Source organism: Mustelus asterias, chromosome 10, assembly GCF_964213995.1.
Source record: "Mustelus asterias chromosome 10, sMusAst1.hap1.1, whole genome shotgun sequence".
NCBI classification, from domain to species: Eukaryota; Metazoa; Chordata; class Chondrichthyes; order Carcharhiniformes; family Triakidae; genus Mustelus; species Mustelus asterias.
Genome location: NC_135810.1, coordinates 78,786,890 through 78,807,022, shown reverse-complemented (window position 1 = coordinate 78,807,022; position 20,133 = coordinate 78,786,890). Strand labels below are relative to the sequence as shown.

Below are 20,133 nucleotides of genomic sequence, written 5' to 3'. Positions count from 1 at the left end.
TCCAATTTTGACATCTTTCATCTGGAGTCACTTCCAAATTTTCAAGGGAAAAATACTTCTGCACCAGACTCTCTCACTGCTGCTCCACCCTATTGCCACCCCCTACAGGCCTATCGAACCCCGACTCCCCAGCCACCTAGTTTCTGCTGCTTCCCCTCCCCCAATGCTCACCAGTGGCATTCCAAGCACTGGCTCTGCTTCTTCTGCCCATCAGCATGGCATTCCAAATATTGGCTCTGCACAAAGTTTGAAGCTGCTTCCAGAGTTTGTGATGGAGGCCACCAGCAAGCCTGGACCCCAGAACACCACAGCTTTGAGCGTGGGGGGTATCTACAGATGGATCTTACAGCTTCAGTGTCAAAGAACTCTATCAGACAGTGTTCCTGGAGGTCCGTCTTCTTTCTTCAACAGTAGGTCAGTGATATTGACAGTCTTTTCAATCTGCCACTCAGACATGATGGTGGGGCTCACGCCATCATGCCCACCTCGCCACATAGGAATATAATTAATGAGGTCGGGGCCAGAAAATATAGCATGGTTTCTCACTGGCCTCCGCAGCAGAAAACCTTCTCCATTCCTCCCCCGCCACGGAACTTGGTCCCAGATTGGAGAATTCAGGCCTGTCTATACAAGAATGAGATTTCAAAATAATCCAGTAACTACTGAAACCTCTGGAAAATTAAGTTACAGCATGGTATTACAAAATAATCAACAGCAAACATTCTATTGAAAGAAATACAGAGGACTTGCACTTTCATAACCTCAGGATGGTCCAAAATGTTTCAGACCCAATTAAGTACTTCTGAAATGTAGTCACCGTTGTCATGACCAAATTATACACAGCAAGATCTCAAAAATAGCAATGGAATAACGACCAGATAATCTGTTTCTCTGATGTTGGAGTGATGAAACACAAAAAAACCCACTTCAGGTAAGTTTAAAATCAGAGTCATGGTTCAGGAGCTACAGATCAGGCTGTGCATGTGCTAGCTCGCCAAGGGACATTCATACAGTTTATACAATTCACGACTCAGGCTGGGAAGCAGCATCTCAAAACAATGATGAGACAACTGTCAGACTATTTGCCTCTCCAGGTTACTTCTGCTTTAGAATAATGAAGATCATTAGGTATGATTCCAAGTATATTTTGTCTTTGTGATGGAATGGATTTCACTCTGGTTTGGCCAGCAGAAGCTGAACAGCTACACTGGTGCCATTAACTCTCAAGAAAGGAAAGGTAATTATTTTAGTATTGCAATTTTGTGTGCAGACAATTTGATCTGTTAATTGTCAAAATTATGAGGGATCAGAAGACTATCCAAGGTTCTCATTGGGGATGCTAATTCCAGGCTAACACCAGTCATGACCAGCTGTCTGAGAAAAAAAGCGCAAAAATATTTTTTTATCCAAGAACAGCAGCAGTTGTATTTTAATATTTTTGTGCTACAAGTAGCAGTGGGGCATTAGTGAAACTCATGATGTTCTAATCATTTATGCACATTATGTGAAACAACGGAATTGTTGGTTTGTAATTGTGCCTCATCTCAAAGCGATTTTCAGTCCGTCTTCCTTAAAGACAAGATAACTTTTTCTTCATTATTCTTTCATGGGATGTGGGCATTACTAGCAAGACCAGCATTTATTGCCCATTGTTCTCAAACTGAACAGCTTGGTAGGCCACTTCAGAGGACAGTTAAGCATCAACCACATAGCTCTGGGTTTGGAGTCACATGTCAGCAATACCAAGTAAGGATGACAGATTTCCTTCTGTGAACCTGAAGAGTTTTTACCCACAATCAAAGAAAATGTCTTAGTCACCATAACTGACAGCATTTTCAACTCTAGATTTATTAACTGAATTTAAATTCCACCAGTTGCCATGCAACCTTCAGTTACAAGTTAATGGAACAAAAGTTCCATGCTATGGTCCCAGGATATGCCATTACCTGAATAGATATTGAACAGTAAAGATGGAGTCTAAATCACGGAGGACTGAAGGTCCACTTTTTAAGGACAATGGTCTCCAATTTTTTTAAGCACAAGATCACTTAGCATCAAAACACAGCACGAGATCTACTTTAAAAGTTTGACTTTATTAAAACCCCTCAAAATGTACTCATGCATAACACTCATCTATTTTAAAGTATGCAAGGTGCGACACGGAGTGCTGGGTCATAGTTTGAGATTGCCCATTCAATACAATCCATTAGATGGGCATCAGAGAGAGATGAGTATGATATTTGGACTTGGTGATTTTCATCTCTCAGGAGGTATGTGGAACCAAAGTAGGCCTTCATCTTGGGTGCACATTATATCAGAAGAGGATACAAGTTTAAAAATCTCCAGAAGTCTTATTCACTTGACCTAGCTTTCAGCTCTATGCCATTTTGCATGATGATTATTTCCACGTCAAGTCCGCTGCTTTGTTCGAACACCTGCTGAAATTTTGCTGTCAGTTCTCCAATGTCCACTTGAAGAGGAGGATTTGAGACAATCAATGATTTGTTCCATCTTATCTAACTCTTGAAATCATCTGTTGAATTTATTTTCTAATTTGTTTAGGTGGTCACAGAATTTGTTTGGATGGAGCCTTTTCTGTTTGAGCTGTTAGATTTTCATAGAATATAGAACAGTACAGCACAGAACAGGCCCTTCGGCCCACGATGTTGTGCCGAGCTTTATCTGAAACCAAGATCAAGCTATCCCACTCCCTATCATCCTGGTGTGCTCCATGTGCCTATCCAATAACCGCTTAAATGTTCCTAAAGTGTCTGACTCCACTATCACTGCAGGCAGTCCATTCCACACCCCAACCACTCTCTGCGTAAAGAACCTACCTCTGATATCCTTCCTATATCTCCCACCTTGAACCCTATAGTTATGCCCCCTTGTAATAGCTCCATCCACCCGAGGAAATCGTCTTTGAACGTTCACTCTATCTATCCCCTTCATCATTTTATAAACCTTATTTTCTCCAAATTTAAGCTCAGTAATTTTGTTCTTTAACTGGGAAGACCACAGGTGTTGTTTCAACTTGAACCCATTCACAGCACTAATCAAGACAAATCTCTGCCCCTCCCCTGCAGTTCACAGTTCAGCTCATGCAAATTTGCACTTGTGTCTGGAAAAAAACACTAAGTCTACAACCAGGTATTACCTGACAGTTTGCTGTACATCTCGATTCTTGATTTAATAAAGGTGACAATTTCAGGGAGCAGATCTAAAAATCCTCAATTTAGCCACCTCACATCTGCATGAAGGATTAGTTTACTGGCGGTGGAATCAAGCTCGAGTAACGATTTGAGTAAACAAATGTTGCAGAGGTCTGGCATGAATCGAGTTGGCAATCTTGATAACAACTATCATTACATGAGAAATGTCAACTTTCCTCGCTAGCGCTCATGGTAAATGACAAAGGAGAATTCAAGATCATTTCTGTAAAGTGCAACAAAGCCTGCATTGACAGTGCACCATCAGTTGTGAGTGAAACCAGTTTCTTGATCAGAATTTTTTTCTCAGTCATATGTCTTTTAAATTCGTTGTAGATGTCCACACCTCATGTCCTCTTTTTCATTGGCAAAAAAATCAGGAAGTCTTCCTTTGTTGCTGCATCTTTGAATGATATGGGAATGAAAACAATCAGCTGGGCCATATCCATCATGTCAACTAACTCAAACTGAGAGAAACATTGATAAGTCTTGTGTATTTGCTGAGACACATCCTCGGACAACAATTCCACCTTTCTGGCTACTGTTGAAGCACCAAGTGGCATGCTCTTAATGGCTGTCATAATTTCATTTGGTCTTTAAAATCTTTGAACATGGTGTCAGCAGCAACCATCATAGCATCCTTGATAACTTCGCCATCGGTGAACGGTTTATGTTTTGCCAGCCGATGGCTAATGCAAAAAGACGTCTCTTTGATAACCTGTGGCTATAGGCAAGGCTTCCAAAAGATTGACTATTGAGCTTGCAACATTCCCTTTAATCCCCAACTTTGTCTGAATGGCTCTGTTTAAAAGGCAACTTGTAAAATTTTGCATGCACTGTCCTGTGTTCCTGCCCTAAATTACCTCTTTTAGTCAAGGCTACACTCTGTTGACAGATGGCCTTGCCTTTGACATTCGTAAAAGGAAATTCACTTTCCCATTCCTGGTGAAAATTGTAGGTTTTTGCCTTCTTGGAGATCCCTGACTCATCGCGCGTCATTTTGTCTTCATCCAGCGTAGTTCATTTTGACCCCAGCGATTCAATTAACTTGCTCGTCATCATGAGAAGCCAGAGTCCCAAGAATTTTCAGCTGCAGTTTGGCAGCCAATGAGCCGATTCACTCATCAACAAGAAGCCCAAGTCCCCCGCATTTTTGGCAATGGTTCGGCAGCCACTGGCAATCGACTTTGAGACTCCAGGATCAATCGGTCAATCGCGATCGACTGTTTGGAGACCGTGGTTTTAAGAGAATGTTGAACAAGAGAACATCAAACAGTGATTTATAAATATACACCAATGCCTAATTGTCCTCCTCAAGTGTTGGTTCAGAACTTCAGTAGAGAGCCAGTACTTTACTTTATCCCAGAAGAAATCAATTAATTTCCTGTGAATTCTGCTGAAAAATTCATGAAGAGTGAAGGAGGAAATTTTCCAGAAAACCATATTTGTATCATCAAACATATTTTTATTGGACTAATTGGCACCACTCATAACGGGCCAACAATGCAGAGGGGCACCCCCGGATGGATATTCGATCGGGTCTCCCCCTGCACAGCTGAGAGACTCACGAATTTCAGAAACTACGGAAGATCCCTAATCTGCCTAGCAACAGCACGTAGCTGCATTTTTAAACTGGCCAAGGCAGACATAAAAATCTGATAAACTAAGAGATAAGGATAAAAGGTTAAGAATGAAATACCCCAGACACCCAACAGGACAGGATGACATTAACACTCAATCTCACAAGCAGGAAACACAGACACGGAACAATAGGATCAATTTAAATAAGAGGACACATAGAGATGGTAATGGAAAACGCATTTAGACACCGGGGCAGGACCAAGTAATCCCATTAACACGAACACACACCATACAAATGCTAATCCATGAAACTTCCTAGGGACTTTTGAAACTGACAGACCACTTTATACATTGTGTAAAAAAAGGCATAATCAAATGTTCCCGCGCGAATTTTGGATCCCTATAAAGATCCAGAGCTGATGTGATTTAATTGAGATCAACGTGGCCAAGCCACTGTTTCTGAGCTGGCTACGGGGGTCTCCCTGGGATCCCAGTAATTGTACAATAAAGACACGCTTTGAACCTTGATTTGCGACTCAACTTCTATTCTGCACTGGTAAGGGATATTTCCCTACAACAAAATGGCGTAGTCACGGCAGGATTTGATATCTGACTTCTGACTGATGGCCACAGTTTGAAAGTCGGGATCAAATTTAAACGAATCTGATACAAATCCAGAGCAGTCAAAGGCGAGTGCAGGTCTCCGTTCAAAGTGAGGTACCTTTAAGGGTTAGGGTTTGTCTGTTTTAAGTATTGTTGTCTTGTAGAACTGTATAATCTTGCCTAAGTTTTTAAATTGAAACAGAAGTCCGCACTAAAGAGGTACAGGTCAGAACGACCGCGTGGAAGAAGGTAAGTAACTTTTAACTTTAATAGGAGTAAAGGACCAGAGGTAAAGATAACAGGTTTTGGGCTATTTGATAACAGGAATTAAGACTAATATAAAGATAAGTACCGCATGCAGAACTAATTGGTGTAACTAACCCAGGATTGTAAATGAAACCACTGTCTGTGCCAAGGCAATAGGACAAGGGAGTGCTTGACTCAAGGTGCCCTACCCTAAACTGGACGTTAAGAGGAGAAATCTCCCACGCTAAGGTTGGGTTTTGAAGCGGGCGCTAAGAGACACAGGCACTCAGGGTGCAAGGCACGGACAGTGTAAATCGGGTAACAACACTGACTCTGAAGGGACGAACAACCTCAGAGTCGATACAGTTACTAACTATAACAGGGGCTTTGATAACAGAATACATGTGTGTAAGTGTTGAGGAAAAGGGGACCCGATCCATCCTGACCAAGAGACACGACGACGGAGGATCCATTAGGGACCCGGGCGGAGTTTGATAACCTTGTTCGTCTGTAGGGAACACCACAGCCCATAGCAGGATACCCGGTTTTGGGGTAACGGATCAACCCTGCTAGTGGGGGTGGTGGCCGAGCGGGAGGCGTTGTACTTAGAGGGGCTGGGAACAGGGGCGGACAAACCCACTAAACAACCAGCACACATCCCAATAAGACAACACAAAATAGTCCAAGCGTGAGGTGTCAGGAATAGTTGGGGGAGCCCAGGGGAAAGAGACCCACTGGAACCTCACTACGAGAACCTACAGCAATACAGACGGTGCTGGGGCAGTATCAGTGACAGGAGATAAGGGAGAGAGTTGAGGCACTTTTACTGTAGCAGCCAGCATACGGGGGTTGCAGGACTGCTAGACAGAAAAATGGCAGACCACGTTGTTAAGGGAGAAACTGCAGTAGCTCTCATTTTGAAGTATCTGTTAGCCAGAGAAGCGATTGTTGCAAAGATGAAACGGAACGGGTGGAACGCATCACAAACTTTAGAAGATCAAAGAAAGTGGGTAGACGGAGTTAAACGGGACAAAACAAAAGTAATGGGAGTAATATTAGTGACCCAGTTAGCTGGACTAATTGAGGAAGTAAATGCCTCAATGGAGGAGAGACACAAAGAGACAGAACAAATTAAAGTATTACAGGAGAGAGTGAGGGAATTAGAACACAGAAGACACACTGCGGAGATAACGCAGAGATCAGAGGAAACGGACCCTCGGCGCCCATACGAGTCAGTGCAGAAACATACAGCCACTCCAGCATCAGAAGAAAACGTAGAAAATTATAATCTAGCGCCAGTCACGAGAGGAGGGACGTTAGCACAACCAAAGGCAACCTATAAGCCTTTTACGCCAGGGGAAAGGCAGCAGATGGATAGGAGAGATCTTAGTTTTTGTATTTCAGTGTGTTTGTGAGATCTGGTAGCTTGTCGAATGTAGGTGGTTGTTGTTGTAATTAGATTGAGAGCAGGGAGCTCTTTGTTCCTGTGGAATGTTTGCTACAGGCAGTAGGTGCAGTACATTGCACCTTGGTTTAGCCTCAGGGGGGCTGGGAGAGTGTTAAAACTGTAAAGATTCAAGTGATAGGATTTCTTGAATTTACTTCTGCTTTGAGTCAATTACAGTTTGGAAGAAAGAAGAATAAAAGCGATTGTCTTAATCAATGTTCAGTATTCTCTTTGAATGTTTTACACTCATCCCAGTCTGAAATGATAAGTTTGAATGAAAAAGGATGTACTGTGGAATGACTTTTGGAAGCTTCCATGTGTGTGTCTGTGTGTGTTTAAACAAAGTGGTTGCGTGGATGCTTTGTTGTTGTTTGTTTTAATGTTAAGAAAGGATTTAAACCTTGGAAGGAAGCATGTGCTCTTTCCTTTGTCTTGAAGTAGAAATTATAAGAGTTAGTTGAGGAGTTAAGAGAAGAAAATAAGTTATTTTGTGGAAAGGTAGAAAAGCAGGAACAAAAGACTGAGGTCTATGAATTAGTTTAAAGTGTATCAAGTCAGTGAAATACAGTATTAATCGCAGAATATCGCGATTTGCGAACGTCAGATAGTTTAGTATTCTGAACTAGTTTAAAATTATGTACTGCCGTCGGAATTTCATGAGCCATCAAGGTTCAAGGTTTGCCAAATATAAAAGCACTGCAAAGCTTAAAACCTAGCCAGTTAAGAAACCAAAATGTTCCTAATCAAATAACTGGTATGTATTGTACCTGCTTTGATTTTGATTCGGCGCCTGTTACTTTTCCTAGAGTGCGGGGGTTTCGATCTGGAGCTCAGTTTAAAAAAAAAAGAAACGGCTTAAATTAAAAGGGTTTGGATATCACGGGTACGATGTGTAAAGTGGTATGATACAACTGCCGCTTGATTATTTTTATTATACAGTATAGCACTGCCATATAGACACAAGAATAACATCAAATCCTGAAAAGCCTTAACCAACTTTGTATGATATATTCATATACTATATTGGGCATTGATAAAGACATAATTATTTTGTGAAGTACTGTGGTGTAGCGCTTGCACGCAAACAAATGATCAAATTAGAGATAGTGTAAGAGTACTCATATAAAGATCGGAACTGTATGGCATGTGATTTTAATGGGGAAAGCGATGTCTTTTGATAAGATTACATACAAATGAATGGATGTCCAATTGCAGCCAAAAAAGGCCAGTACAAAGTGTTATTTAATTCACACTAAGCTTGCTATGGATGGGGGATGCCAATTCAAGTTGATTCGGACCAGGGAACACATTTCACAGGAAAGGTTCTGAAAAACATTTGCCAACTATTAGGAATAAAACAAAAATTTCACATCCCCTATCACCCACAAAGTTCCGGGATGGTGGAGAGGATGAATCGGACTCTAAAAATAACAATGGCAAAAGCAATGCAATCCTCAGGTAGAAATTGGACAGAAGTCCTACCTGCAGTTCTGATGAGGCTTAGGGCGACCACAAATCGAACTACCGGCTTGACTCCATACGAGCTGATGACCGGGCGAGCAATGCACTTACCCGAAAACATTATTACAGGCTGGACAGATGTGGGTCCGATAAAAGATAGGATCCGACAATACATCCGAGACCTTAGCACCCAATTGAAGGGGATGCGCCGGTCCGTAATTTCTAATCAGGCACAGGTCGACGCAGAGGGGGACTCAGAAATATTACCAGAAGTCCCAAAAGCCGGGAGCCGGGTATTAACAAAAGTGCTTCCTGCAAAACCAGGATTTGCCCCAAGATGGCACGGACCTTACGAGGTCATTATTAGCGGAGATACCTGTGCCTGTATAGATATAAGGGGACAAGGGGTCTGGAAACACTGGACCCAATTGAAACTATATGAGGACAAATGAACTAAAAAATACCGTTTTGCTCATTCAACTTCCACAGGAACCAGGACCAGATCTACTATCAAGACGTCGGAACCAACTACTTTTAATTTAATTGCCTGTTTATTTTCTGTATATACTGTAATTGTAAAATACTGTTGAAAAAAAAAAGAGCGATATGGGAACAGGGACATATCTGATAATAACCCTGACCATTGTAAATACACTCCAACATATGGGGGTTAGGGGAGCAGAACCACCAATCATGGAAGGAAACCTATTCCTGAAAACACACATCCAGATCTATGGGAATAGGACCGCTTGTTACCCCTCAGCGCGATCAGTAAACTCCCTATTCATCGCAACACCAGGGTGGCTCCCACAAGAGTTATTCACTATTGACACATCGGGGGCACCCTGCAAAGAACATATTGGGTACTTTAAGCAAGGGATACAAGGAAGGTGTGTAGAGCTCACTGAGCCGGGAATTCTAAGGGGGACGGGACCCCAACCGGAGGAGACACATGGGAACTACCCACAATGTTTTAAGGGAGAGGGATGGGGGTGCGTGCATGCCTTTGTCCCTAAAAATGATTCGTGCGCTGAGGCACATTGTGCTCTCCAGGAGTGCCGGGTCCGGGAAGGACACTTCACTTGTGACTGCAAGCAACAAAAATGCATTGCAGTCACCGCGGGTAGGCAGCTTATGTGTGGCAAGTGCAACAGCACCCACGTAAGCTCAGCCTCAGGGACATATCCATTTGATTCTCACCAAGAGGTACAATCAAGTGGACAGTCCAGGGGGAGGGAAGGTTCCACAAGATGGGGCCATGCGGTCAAACGACCCCGGGGTAATGCATGTTATCGGGTTAAAGACGGGTACGTGTTTTTATTTAAAAATGTATATATGACGGCCACAGACAGGCCTCCAAGGTTCTTTTCCGTAGGGACAATCAGACCTCTCACGGTTCCATGCCCAAGTGAAGGGCATGTCCAGAAACGCATAGTGACCAGGGCCATCAGCGCAGAATTTTGCTCCGACTGGCAGGCCCCTGTCACACTAGGGTCTTCTTTAGGATATGGATTTCTGGGGACACTATCCCTGGGAGGCGCCGCAGGGGTGATCAGTGCCAGTAATAGGAACTTCTTCATATGTGGACTGACCATTTTAGGAAACAACACCCTACAAGCATTAGGCGCAATTGACCAAGAACTCGCAGAACTCAGACTATACACACAACAAACGAGATATGCGGTGGACTATCAGCTAGCCAGACAAGGGGGGGTATGCACCATCATCAAGGAAAAATGCATCACATACGTACACGACGAGACACTAAACATAACAGCAGCCATGTCCGGGATACAAAAGCAATTGGATAACTTTAAACAGGGGTTAACAGGGACTGATGGGTGGTTAGGATGGCTGTTTAACACAGTTTGGGGAGCATATATTATGAAGGGATTAATCCTAGTAGTAGCCATCCTGTTCACACTCTGCCTTGGCCTAACCTGTATTAAAGTGATATGTGCAAATATTACATCAAGAATGCTACCCACTGCCAGTATCCAGATGCAAGAACTTAACAACGACACAGAAGAGGAGGAACAACGGCAAGGACAACAGCTGTACAAATCACTGTTCCTCTGAAGGTCGTCCATGGGGGGTCAGCCATGAATGGCACCCCCTGGACGAGAGGAGGGACTGAAGGAGGAAATTTTCCAGAAAACCATATTTGTATCATCAAACATATTTTTATTGGACTAATTGGCACCACTCATAACGGGCCAACAATGCAGAGGGGCACCCCCGGATGGATATTCGATCGGGTCTCCCCCTGCACAGCTGAGAGACTCACGAATTTCAGAAACTACGGAAGATCCCTAATCTGCCTAGCAACAGCACGTAGCTGCATTTTTAAACTGGCCAAGGCAGACATAAAAATCTGATAAACTAAGAGATAAGGATAAAAGGTTAAGAATGAAATACCCCAGACACCCAACAGGACAGGATGACATTAACACTCAATCTCACAAGCAGGAAACACAGACACGGAACAATAGGATCAATTTAAATAAGAGGACACATAGAGATGGTAATGGAAAACGCATTTAGACACCGGGGCAGGACCAAGTAATCCCATTAACACGAACACACACCATACAAATGCTAATCCATGAAACTTCCTAGGGACTTTTGAAACTGACAGACCACTTTATACATTGTGTAAAAAAAGGCATAATCAAATGTTCCCGCGCGAATTTTGGATCCCTATAAAGATCCAGAGCTGATGTGATTTAATTGAGATCAACGTGGCCAAGCCACTGTTTCTGAGCTGGCTACGGGGGTCTCCCTGGGATCCCAGTAATTGTACAATAAAGACACGCTTTGAACCTTGATTTGCGACTCAACTTCTATTCTGCACTGGTAAGGGATATTTCCCTACAACAAGAGGAACTAAAGTGACCAAACAGTATTAAAGGATGACAGGCACTAGGTTGTTTATGACCGACCACTATCCTTACAGAAAGGCAATTCGAGAAATGCTGAACAATGTCCAAAGACAAGTAGTGGCTGGTGAATTGCTCTTTCCCTGTGTTGAGAAACAAAAGGACTCTTAAAATCCTTTTTATCATTTCCGTTTTGTTTCTTGACGTCTGTGCTACTATGCAGAGTTCACACAGCAAAGATGTCTGAGACATGGTTTGCAACAGGAAAGATACAAATTCAAAAAGTATAGAACAAAATGATGGGTTGAGGCTGTTCGTTAACGAACACCAGGAGTAGCACATTCCATCAATGGACCGATCAGATCATGGTTAATCTCCGCTTCAACTCCATTTTCCCACCTTTCTGCTTCTATTCATGAATGATCTAGTTCTAACTAAGTTCACATCCCCTTGTTCTAGATTTTCTCAGAGGAAATAGTTTCTCTAAATCTACTGCATTCCATTATTTTATCATTTTAAAATATCTTAATTTTCTAATCTCAAGGGAACCAAGCTAAGTTTCTGCAACATGTTTTCATAGTTTAACTCTGAGCCTTGGTATAATTCTGAAAATATGCAATGAATCTGATCTAATAAATTAACACAATAAAAATCAGCATCATTTTTGCATCAATATTATTAGCTTACAAATCTAGTGCAATTATTTTTGTGCAAAATAAATCTCACCTTTGAAACATGGACTGATTTTCGGATTTCTGGTTAAATTTACTTTGGAGTCCTAAAATAAAACAAAAGGGTTGAAATTGGAATTCCATGACCTTTAAATCAGACATTAAAAACAGCAAAACATGAAATCTTGTGGGACAACACATGCTACATTATTTGTAAAAATATGTACATCAGCAATTTAGTAGTTGTCTTTTATTACTTGTTAAATAAACCTATGGGCAAGTTACCACATCTCACTTGTGCATCATATAATCTGAGTAACATTTTATGATGCATCGTACTGCAACATTTTAAATTACTAACTACATGAAGGTGAAATATCAATGGGAGAATGTCGAATAATGTTTATAAATCTCAGTATTTTGTACAGCACAAAGTTCACTTGTGATATCTAATTTTGTACTTGATTACAAAATTTAATTTATCATGCCTGATTTTTTTTTCCCAGAGCACAGTTTTAATTACCTGAAGTGCTGCAGTAAACTATTTTGATCAATTGCAACAAAAACAAAGAAATATAACAATATACACAAAATACAGTACTTCAACTGACACCTTTGAAATTAACATGGGTAAAAATGTATACAAACTATAAATAATGGACACCTCCAGTTCCGCAATTCAATGAGTTTTGAAGAAGTCAAGAAAATTGAAGTAATTCACATTGGTTAGCCAAGTGTCAGGATTAGATTATAACCACTGGGTGGCAGAATATGTTTGTTCATCTCTCGGCTTTTGATCAGTTTCACGAGAATATCCACTTTGTAAACCTACTAGTCTCTGTAGTGCTACAGGTCTTCACTGAACAATAGGGAGGCCCAGGATAATATTATTAGCATGAATATAATCAATTTTTAAATCTTGTAATACAAACCCAAACATATTAGCACAGCTGCCTTCTCACTGATTGTCAAGTGCATCCCTCTAAAAATATATTTTTTCTTAAAATTAATAAAACATGACACAAATTAGAACTATGTTTAGATGTCAGCTTCGGTTCCAAATAGCACTCTTGCTTCGGAGTCAGTGAGAGCTGGTATTTGAGTTTCATTCCAGAGACTTGAGCACATAATCTAGGCTGACAATTCAGTGTAGTGACAATGTTTCTCAGTTGAAATGTTCAGCTGAGAGGACATATGGGGCTTCAGTTTGATGCAACAGATATAATACCACTATTTTGAATTAATATCAAAAATGGATCCAGGGTATATTTAACACAGACTACTGGAAACAAGGCATCTGGAACTTCCAAATATTTATTAACTATTTACAACCATGTACAGGGACAGTTATGCATGAGGTTCCTTCCTGAGGCAACTGAGTTCCAGAGACATGTGATCTGACATCACCAGCTATAAACCCTTTATACTACATTCTCCCCCCTCCACCCTCTTCCGCTCCCAAGTCTTTCAGTCTGCTCTATTTACACATCCTACCTCCCACTATCCCCCCTTCAGTCTTCTGTGCCAGTGGCGTAAATTGTCCAGTTTTCAGCTCTCAGAGGGTGTATGATCTCCATATTCTTCCTGGAATGTACTTAAATCAGTACAGAGATTTTAGTTTCTAGTGTACAGCATAAAATTAACAGATGCCCTCTTTGCCTTGGCAACCCTTTAGAGATTGTGCTGCTGGAATGAAACTTGGTTAGCTTCTTTTAAGATTTGTATGGCTGTAATGGGCCTGCAATCTTCTAATATAGTAAATTTGTTGCTTTGCAGAAGCATTAACTGCTAAAGTACATTTAATGATTCTTGTCCCCTGAACAAACTGTTTGCATTCCCAATGCCACATTCAAGAATGAATCTGATGGGCAAATGAAAGAATGAAGATTATTCTCAAGTGGAGTTACTGATACTTCTGTCAATACTATAGGGCTTATCTTGCTGTTTGCAGTTGTTTGGCCTGTGCACACACTGTTTCACATCAATGTGAGTTTGCTGTTCATGAGTTATGGTATTGAGAGCTTCAGCTGTCAAGACAACATCTGGGACAGAACTGACTGTCATCTTGGGTCCTGTTATTCAATAGTGCTGTAGTGGGTCAGATAGTCGTTCTACTGCCTCTACTAGATTCAGAGAAGTTACACTTCCTTACATGTCTGAAGTGTGTGCGAGATCAGTAGCGAGTGTAAGTTTCAGTTACATCCTTTTCAGTCTTGACCTCAGGGCTTGGGGAGCCAGCTTTCTGTTCTACACTTCTCTCCGAGGCTTCTATTGTTGATCATTATTTATAAAAGTCAGTGCCTATACTAGGTTGTTCCATGTCATCAATGCCCTTACCAGAATGGCCAGATGGATTGGCATCCTGGTCACATTCATCATGAATGCTCTGGCCTTCTTCTTCATCCATCATCTCCTCAGGGTAATACAAGTTCCAGAATATCCTCCTGTGGTTGCAAATGTGGAGTTTTTGGTACGGAGACTAGTTCAAACTATCCTGGGTCAATTTGGGTTTCCACTGATTATGGATAACTCAGTAAGTTCTCGGTCATTATATTGACATGTGGCAATCATCTGCCCTTGCACCTCGGGGTACTCCATGGACTGTGAAATCAAGTCACAGATGGTTGGGGAAATTCAGGCATCAGCCACGATATCGGATCAGAAATAATGCACACGTATTCACCCAGTCCAACTTGAATTCGGTTATGTGACCATTGACGATGATATTCGCACTCCAAAAGGTTGTAATTTCACTGAAGAAAGGCACTTTGTGCTCCTCTGTAGCTTCTATTTCCTGGATACCGTGTGATCAGATTGATTGTCCATTACATATTTGAGTAGGAGGCTTGCTGTTGTGGTGTACCGCTTTAAAATGTCTCCAGCAGGCAAGACTCTTTGTATCATATCTGTGTCTGGTGTGATATTTTTTGTACCTATGAGAGGACTGGATAATGCCAGTGATCACCCTCTCTTTGGCCTGGCTCTGCTTTTTAGTGGGAGTGCTGGTACTTCTATTGCTCACACACTGGACTGTGTCAGTAGTCTGACTCCACAAAAGTTTTCTATCACCCTTGATTAAAATTCGATTCCGCTTCTGAAACTCAGCCTGTCTCGTTAATTGAACTATCTTGTGTAATATTAGCTTTCCTCTGGACTGCAGAAAGCTAAATATGGCTTGATCTATAATAGTGTCTCTCTAAAGACTAAAATATGAATTGAAGACCTTAATAACCTCTTCATAGGCAGCTGTGTGCTCATTAACACCCTGTCCTACTCAAATGTTATCTCTGCCGCTCATGGACTAGAGGAGTATCCCAAGCTGCTCTTTACCAGTCTTCTGTGCTAACCCTGAAGCAGCCCCCTATATCTGCTGAATTTGTGGCCCCAGTTTGTCCAATGTGCTGCCTGGTTGGGGCCTTTCATGTGGTCAGAGAAGTCAGATAGAGGTAGGGCTTTTTCTATGTTACGTTAATCAACTGTTTTGGGATTCCATTGGTTCTTTTCTTTTTGATTCATTGTTGCGGTCATTCCCTTGCTGCTGTATTCCTGATGGCTTTCACTTTCCTGTTACCAGCAGTTTAGTCAGGGATCCTTGTGCATCAGTTAATTTACTGCTGCCACCATGAAGTGACATCAGAAATCGGTCCAGGGTATAATTTACAGAGGCTACTGGAAACAAGGCATCCAAGAACTTCTAAATGTTTATTAACTCTTTACAACCCTGTACAGGGACAGATAAACATGAGGCTCCTTTCTGAGGTATCTCCAAATTATAGAGACTCATGATCTGACATCACCGATCATGTACAATAGCTATCAGCATAATACCTATTAACCCATTCTACTATATATTTGATGAACATTAGGAGGGTTCTCCTATTGTCTACATCATCACCATTAAAACAAAACATGTAATTTATTACACTTTGTGTAAACTTGCTCTGCAAGAATTGGCTACCACATTTATTTAAGTTATTACAGTAATTACACTACATACAAATTGGCTGTGAAGCGCTCTGGGACTTTGTCAAGGTTTAGTCTACTTAAACCAGCAGGTTTAAATCAAGCGTTCAATGGTTCACTCATCGTCACCATAGCCTTAGTGGAGTTGTCGTCATCACCTTGCTTCTTCAAGCCTCCCTCAGTCCACATCTCAATGTTATCCACCCATCCAATATTTTTCTTTCTCTTTTGTTACAAGGTTATCGGTCTGCTTCCAATCTTGGCTATCCTTCACTCTAACTGTACTTGACAACCCTTTTTATTCCTGAACTTCTACTTTTTATCTAAACCACTCATTTGTCTTTCTGTCTATCCAGCTGATTCTGTGCATTCTCCATCATACCCACATTTCAGAAGCTTTGATCCTTCTCTCATCCTCTTAAGAGTGTAACCCTTACATCCATAAAGTGCAACACTCCACATTACTGACTGTTCTGGACATTTTTTTCACTTCATGCTGATGCTTTTGAACTTCCAGACTCTACTTTAGTCACTGCTCATGCCTCTTCCCATAATTAATCTAACCCGAATTCCATTCTTAGATGCAACATTGATGCTCATCATCAGCCCATGGTCCTACAATTGGTCCACTGCCTCTATCTTAGTGCTTCCATACTTGACTTTTCAATTGCCATTTAGGCCCAGCTTCCAAAAGGGTGAAATGGCCCCATGTAATCTGGAGCTGGTGTAATTTTGGCATGTGGGCATAGGGTAACTGGCAGCCAAGTGGAAGAGATCCAGGATGCTAGGACTGGCTCTCAGGGACATAGTTTCACATTGGGAGATTCTCGTAGAAGCTTGATTGCATGCAGGTGGTCAGATCTCGAGCAGAGTTTTTGCATTTGAGGGACATGTAGAGTGCTCAAGGTTTGATAGAGGCACATCACATAACTGAGAACTAGTGAAAAATGGAATGGAAGGTAGTGTGTGGCACAGCTGCAAAGAGAAGATTAAAAGAGCTGAATCCAGGGGCAAAGTTGAGGCGGACCTGGAAACGTGTGCCTTCTGCAAAAATAATGGTCCATTTTGCTGTTATTCCTACCAAAAGGGATGACCTCACATTTACCAACATTGTACTCCATCTGCCAGACCCTTGCCCATTCACTTAGATTATCTATAAATCGCTTTGCAGACTTTGAGTGTGTCCTCTGCACACTTTGCTCTACCACTCATCTTAGTGCCAGCTGCGAATTCTAACACACTACACTTGGTCCCCAACTCCAAATCATTCATGTAAATTATAAACAATTGCGGTCCCAACACTGATCCCTGAGGCACACCACTGATCGCCAAGCAAAAAAACACCCATTTATCTCCACTCTTTGCTTTCTGTTAGTTAACCAATGCTAATATATCACTCATAACACCGTGCACCTTTATCTTATGCAGCTGACTTTGGTGCGGCACCTTGTCAAATGGCTTCTGGAAATCCAGATGCACCACATCCACTGTTTCCCCATTGCCTATCGTGCTCCTAATGTGTTCAAAGAACTCCAGTAAATTCATTAAACATGACCTATTTTTCATATGAACCCATGCTGCTTCTTCCCAATGGGACAATTTCTATCCAGATGTCTCGCTATTTCTTCCTTGATGATAGATTCAAGCATTTTCCCCACTACAGAAATTAAGCTAACTGGCCCATAGTTACCCGCCTTTTGTCTACCTTCGTCACATTTGCTGTTTTCCAATCTGCGGGAACCACCCCAGAGTCCAGTGAATTTTAGTAAATTACTACTACTACTACTACTACTACATTTGCTATTTCCCCCGCCACCTCTTGTAGTACCCTGGGATGCATTCCATCAGGGCCAGGAGACTTGTCTACCTTTAGCACCATTAGCTGGCCCAACACTATCTCTTTAGTGATAGTGATCGTTTCTAGGTCCTCACCTGCCATAGCCTTCTTGTCATCAATTTCTGGCATGTTATCTGTCTTCCATTGTGAAGACCGACAAAATACCTGTTCAATGCCTCGGCCATTTCCTCATTTCCAGTTATAACAACCCCCTTCTCATCCTCTAAAGGACCAATGTTTACTTTAGCCATTCTTTTTCATTTTATATATTTATAGAAATTTTTGCTATCTGTTTTTATATTCTGAGCTAGTTTACTCTCATAATCCATCTTACTTTTTGTAGCTTTTTTTGTGGCTTTCTGCTGACCTTTAAAGATTTCCAATCATCTAGTTTCCTACTAATCTTTGCCACTTTGTATGTATTTTCTTTCAATTTGATGCCCTCCTTTATTTCCTTAGATACCCATGGCTGATTATCTCTTTTCCTACAGTTCTTCCTTATCACCGGTATATACTTTTGCTGAGCACTGTGAAAAATCATTTTGGAAGTCCTCCACTATTCCTCAGTTGTCCTACCATAAAGTTTTTTCTCCCAGTCCACCTTAGCCAACTCCTCCCTCATCCCATTGTAGTCTCCTTTGTTTAAGCACAAGACACTGGTATTGGATTTTACTTTCTCACGCTCCATCTGTATTTTAATTTCAACCACACGGTGATCGCTCCTTCCAAGAGAATCCTAACTGTGAGATCATTAATTATTCCTGTCTCATTACACTGGACCAGATCTAGGAAAGCTTGCTCCCTCGTAGGTTCCATCACATACTGTTCAAGGGAATTATCGCAGATACATTCTATGAACTCCTCCTTAAGGCTGCCTTGACCGACCTGGTTTGACTAATCGACATGTAGATTAAAATCCCCCATGATAATTGCTATACCATTTTCACATGCACCAGTTATTTCCTTGTTTATTGCTCCCCCACTGTGATATTATTTGGTGGCCTATAGACTACGCCTATCGGTGACTTTTTCTCCTCACAATTTCTCATTTCCACCCAAATGGATTCAACCATTTTTTCCATAGAACCTATATCATCTCTCACTACCACCCTTATATCATCATTAAATATCAGGATTCTATAATAAGAATGCCATGTTTAAGTATTTCAATTGGCAAAAATTCTGCTAATTCCTTTTGGTTATAGTTAAACTGTATTGTTAAATAAAGCCCGTTTTAATAAAAGCTTCCTAGTGGGTCAATAGAATCATACTTGGAGCAGAACATCTTATGCTCACACAAAAATAGAGACAGGATTCTGACTTAGAGGCATTCAGTCATAATCCCACAAATGGTAGCATCGCACCATTGGCTCCTCTGCCAAGCACATACACTAAATGTCTGAACCTGCAGTTCCTCTCATACTGAGCAGGATTACTATTGCAACAACACTTATCATCAATAGGGTAAGGGTAAAACTAAAACTAGGGGTCTAGGGTAACTTCTAATGTACCTTGGAGGTTCTAATCTGATCCCTAACAATACACATTGCCTGTTCATGTTTAATTTATGTTAAGTTATAAAAAGTGAAATTGTGTCCATTGGTTTATCGCCAGGGTTATTTAGTAAATTTGATTCTTTTAGTTTGTTGGTCTCCATGGGTTAAAAGCCCCCCAAAAATAGACCTGCTCATTCCAGTCCAAGTATCTTTAATGGTGATTAAGTCTTAATTACCCATAAACTATCTCTCTGGCACTGAAAATTAACTTGTATAAGCGTATCATTTCTTCAGCATTTGCTTATTCAGAAATATTTTTAAAAGTTTAACTTTTTCTTTCTATCCCATATCTGTGTCTTTATCCAACCTCTTTCCTTCTTTATTTCACTTTCTGCAACTAAAACTGACATTGAATTGAATATTCCAATTAATATTTCCTGTTTCAAACATTGCATTGTTCAATTATGATTTTGCAATCTGATTCATAATATACAGCTGTGTGCCCTGTACTCATAGGTCCCACATGCCCTGTAGTGGGCACTACTCTTTTTGGATGGTTAGACGATAGGAGTTTGCCATGCAAACACCCATAGAAACCCTATGGGCTTTGGACAAGTGCCTGTTCTGAGCAATTGGTCCACAAAGGGCCATACTTTTCTGAAACAAGATGATTTTGTGTTGTGCCCCATCAGTTAAACGTGCTCATTCACATTTAGATTTTTAAATATTTGTCAACCAAT

The 20,133-nt window shown here is 41.3% G+C and overlaps 1 protein-coding gene across 1 annotated transcript in view; it reads right to left on the bottom strand.

The window, feature by feature from the left end:
• LOC144500054 (coiled-coil domain-containing protein 138-like) overlaps positions 1–20,133 on the bottom strand; it is a 101,609-nt gene that overhangs the window by 78,281 nt on the left and 3,195 nt on the right. The window contains exon 2 of the mRNA XM_078222816.1: positions 12,153–12,204. Within this exon, the coding sequence (XP_078078942.1) occupies positions 12,153–12,204 (52 nt within the window). The remainder of the gene's footprint in view (positions 1–12,152; positions 12,205–20,133) is intronic.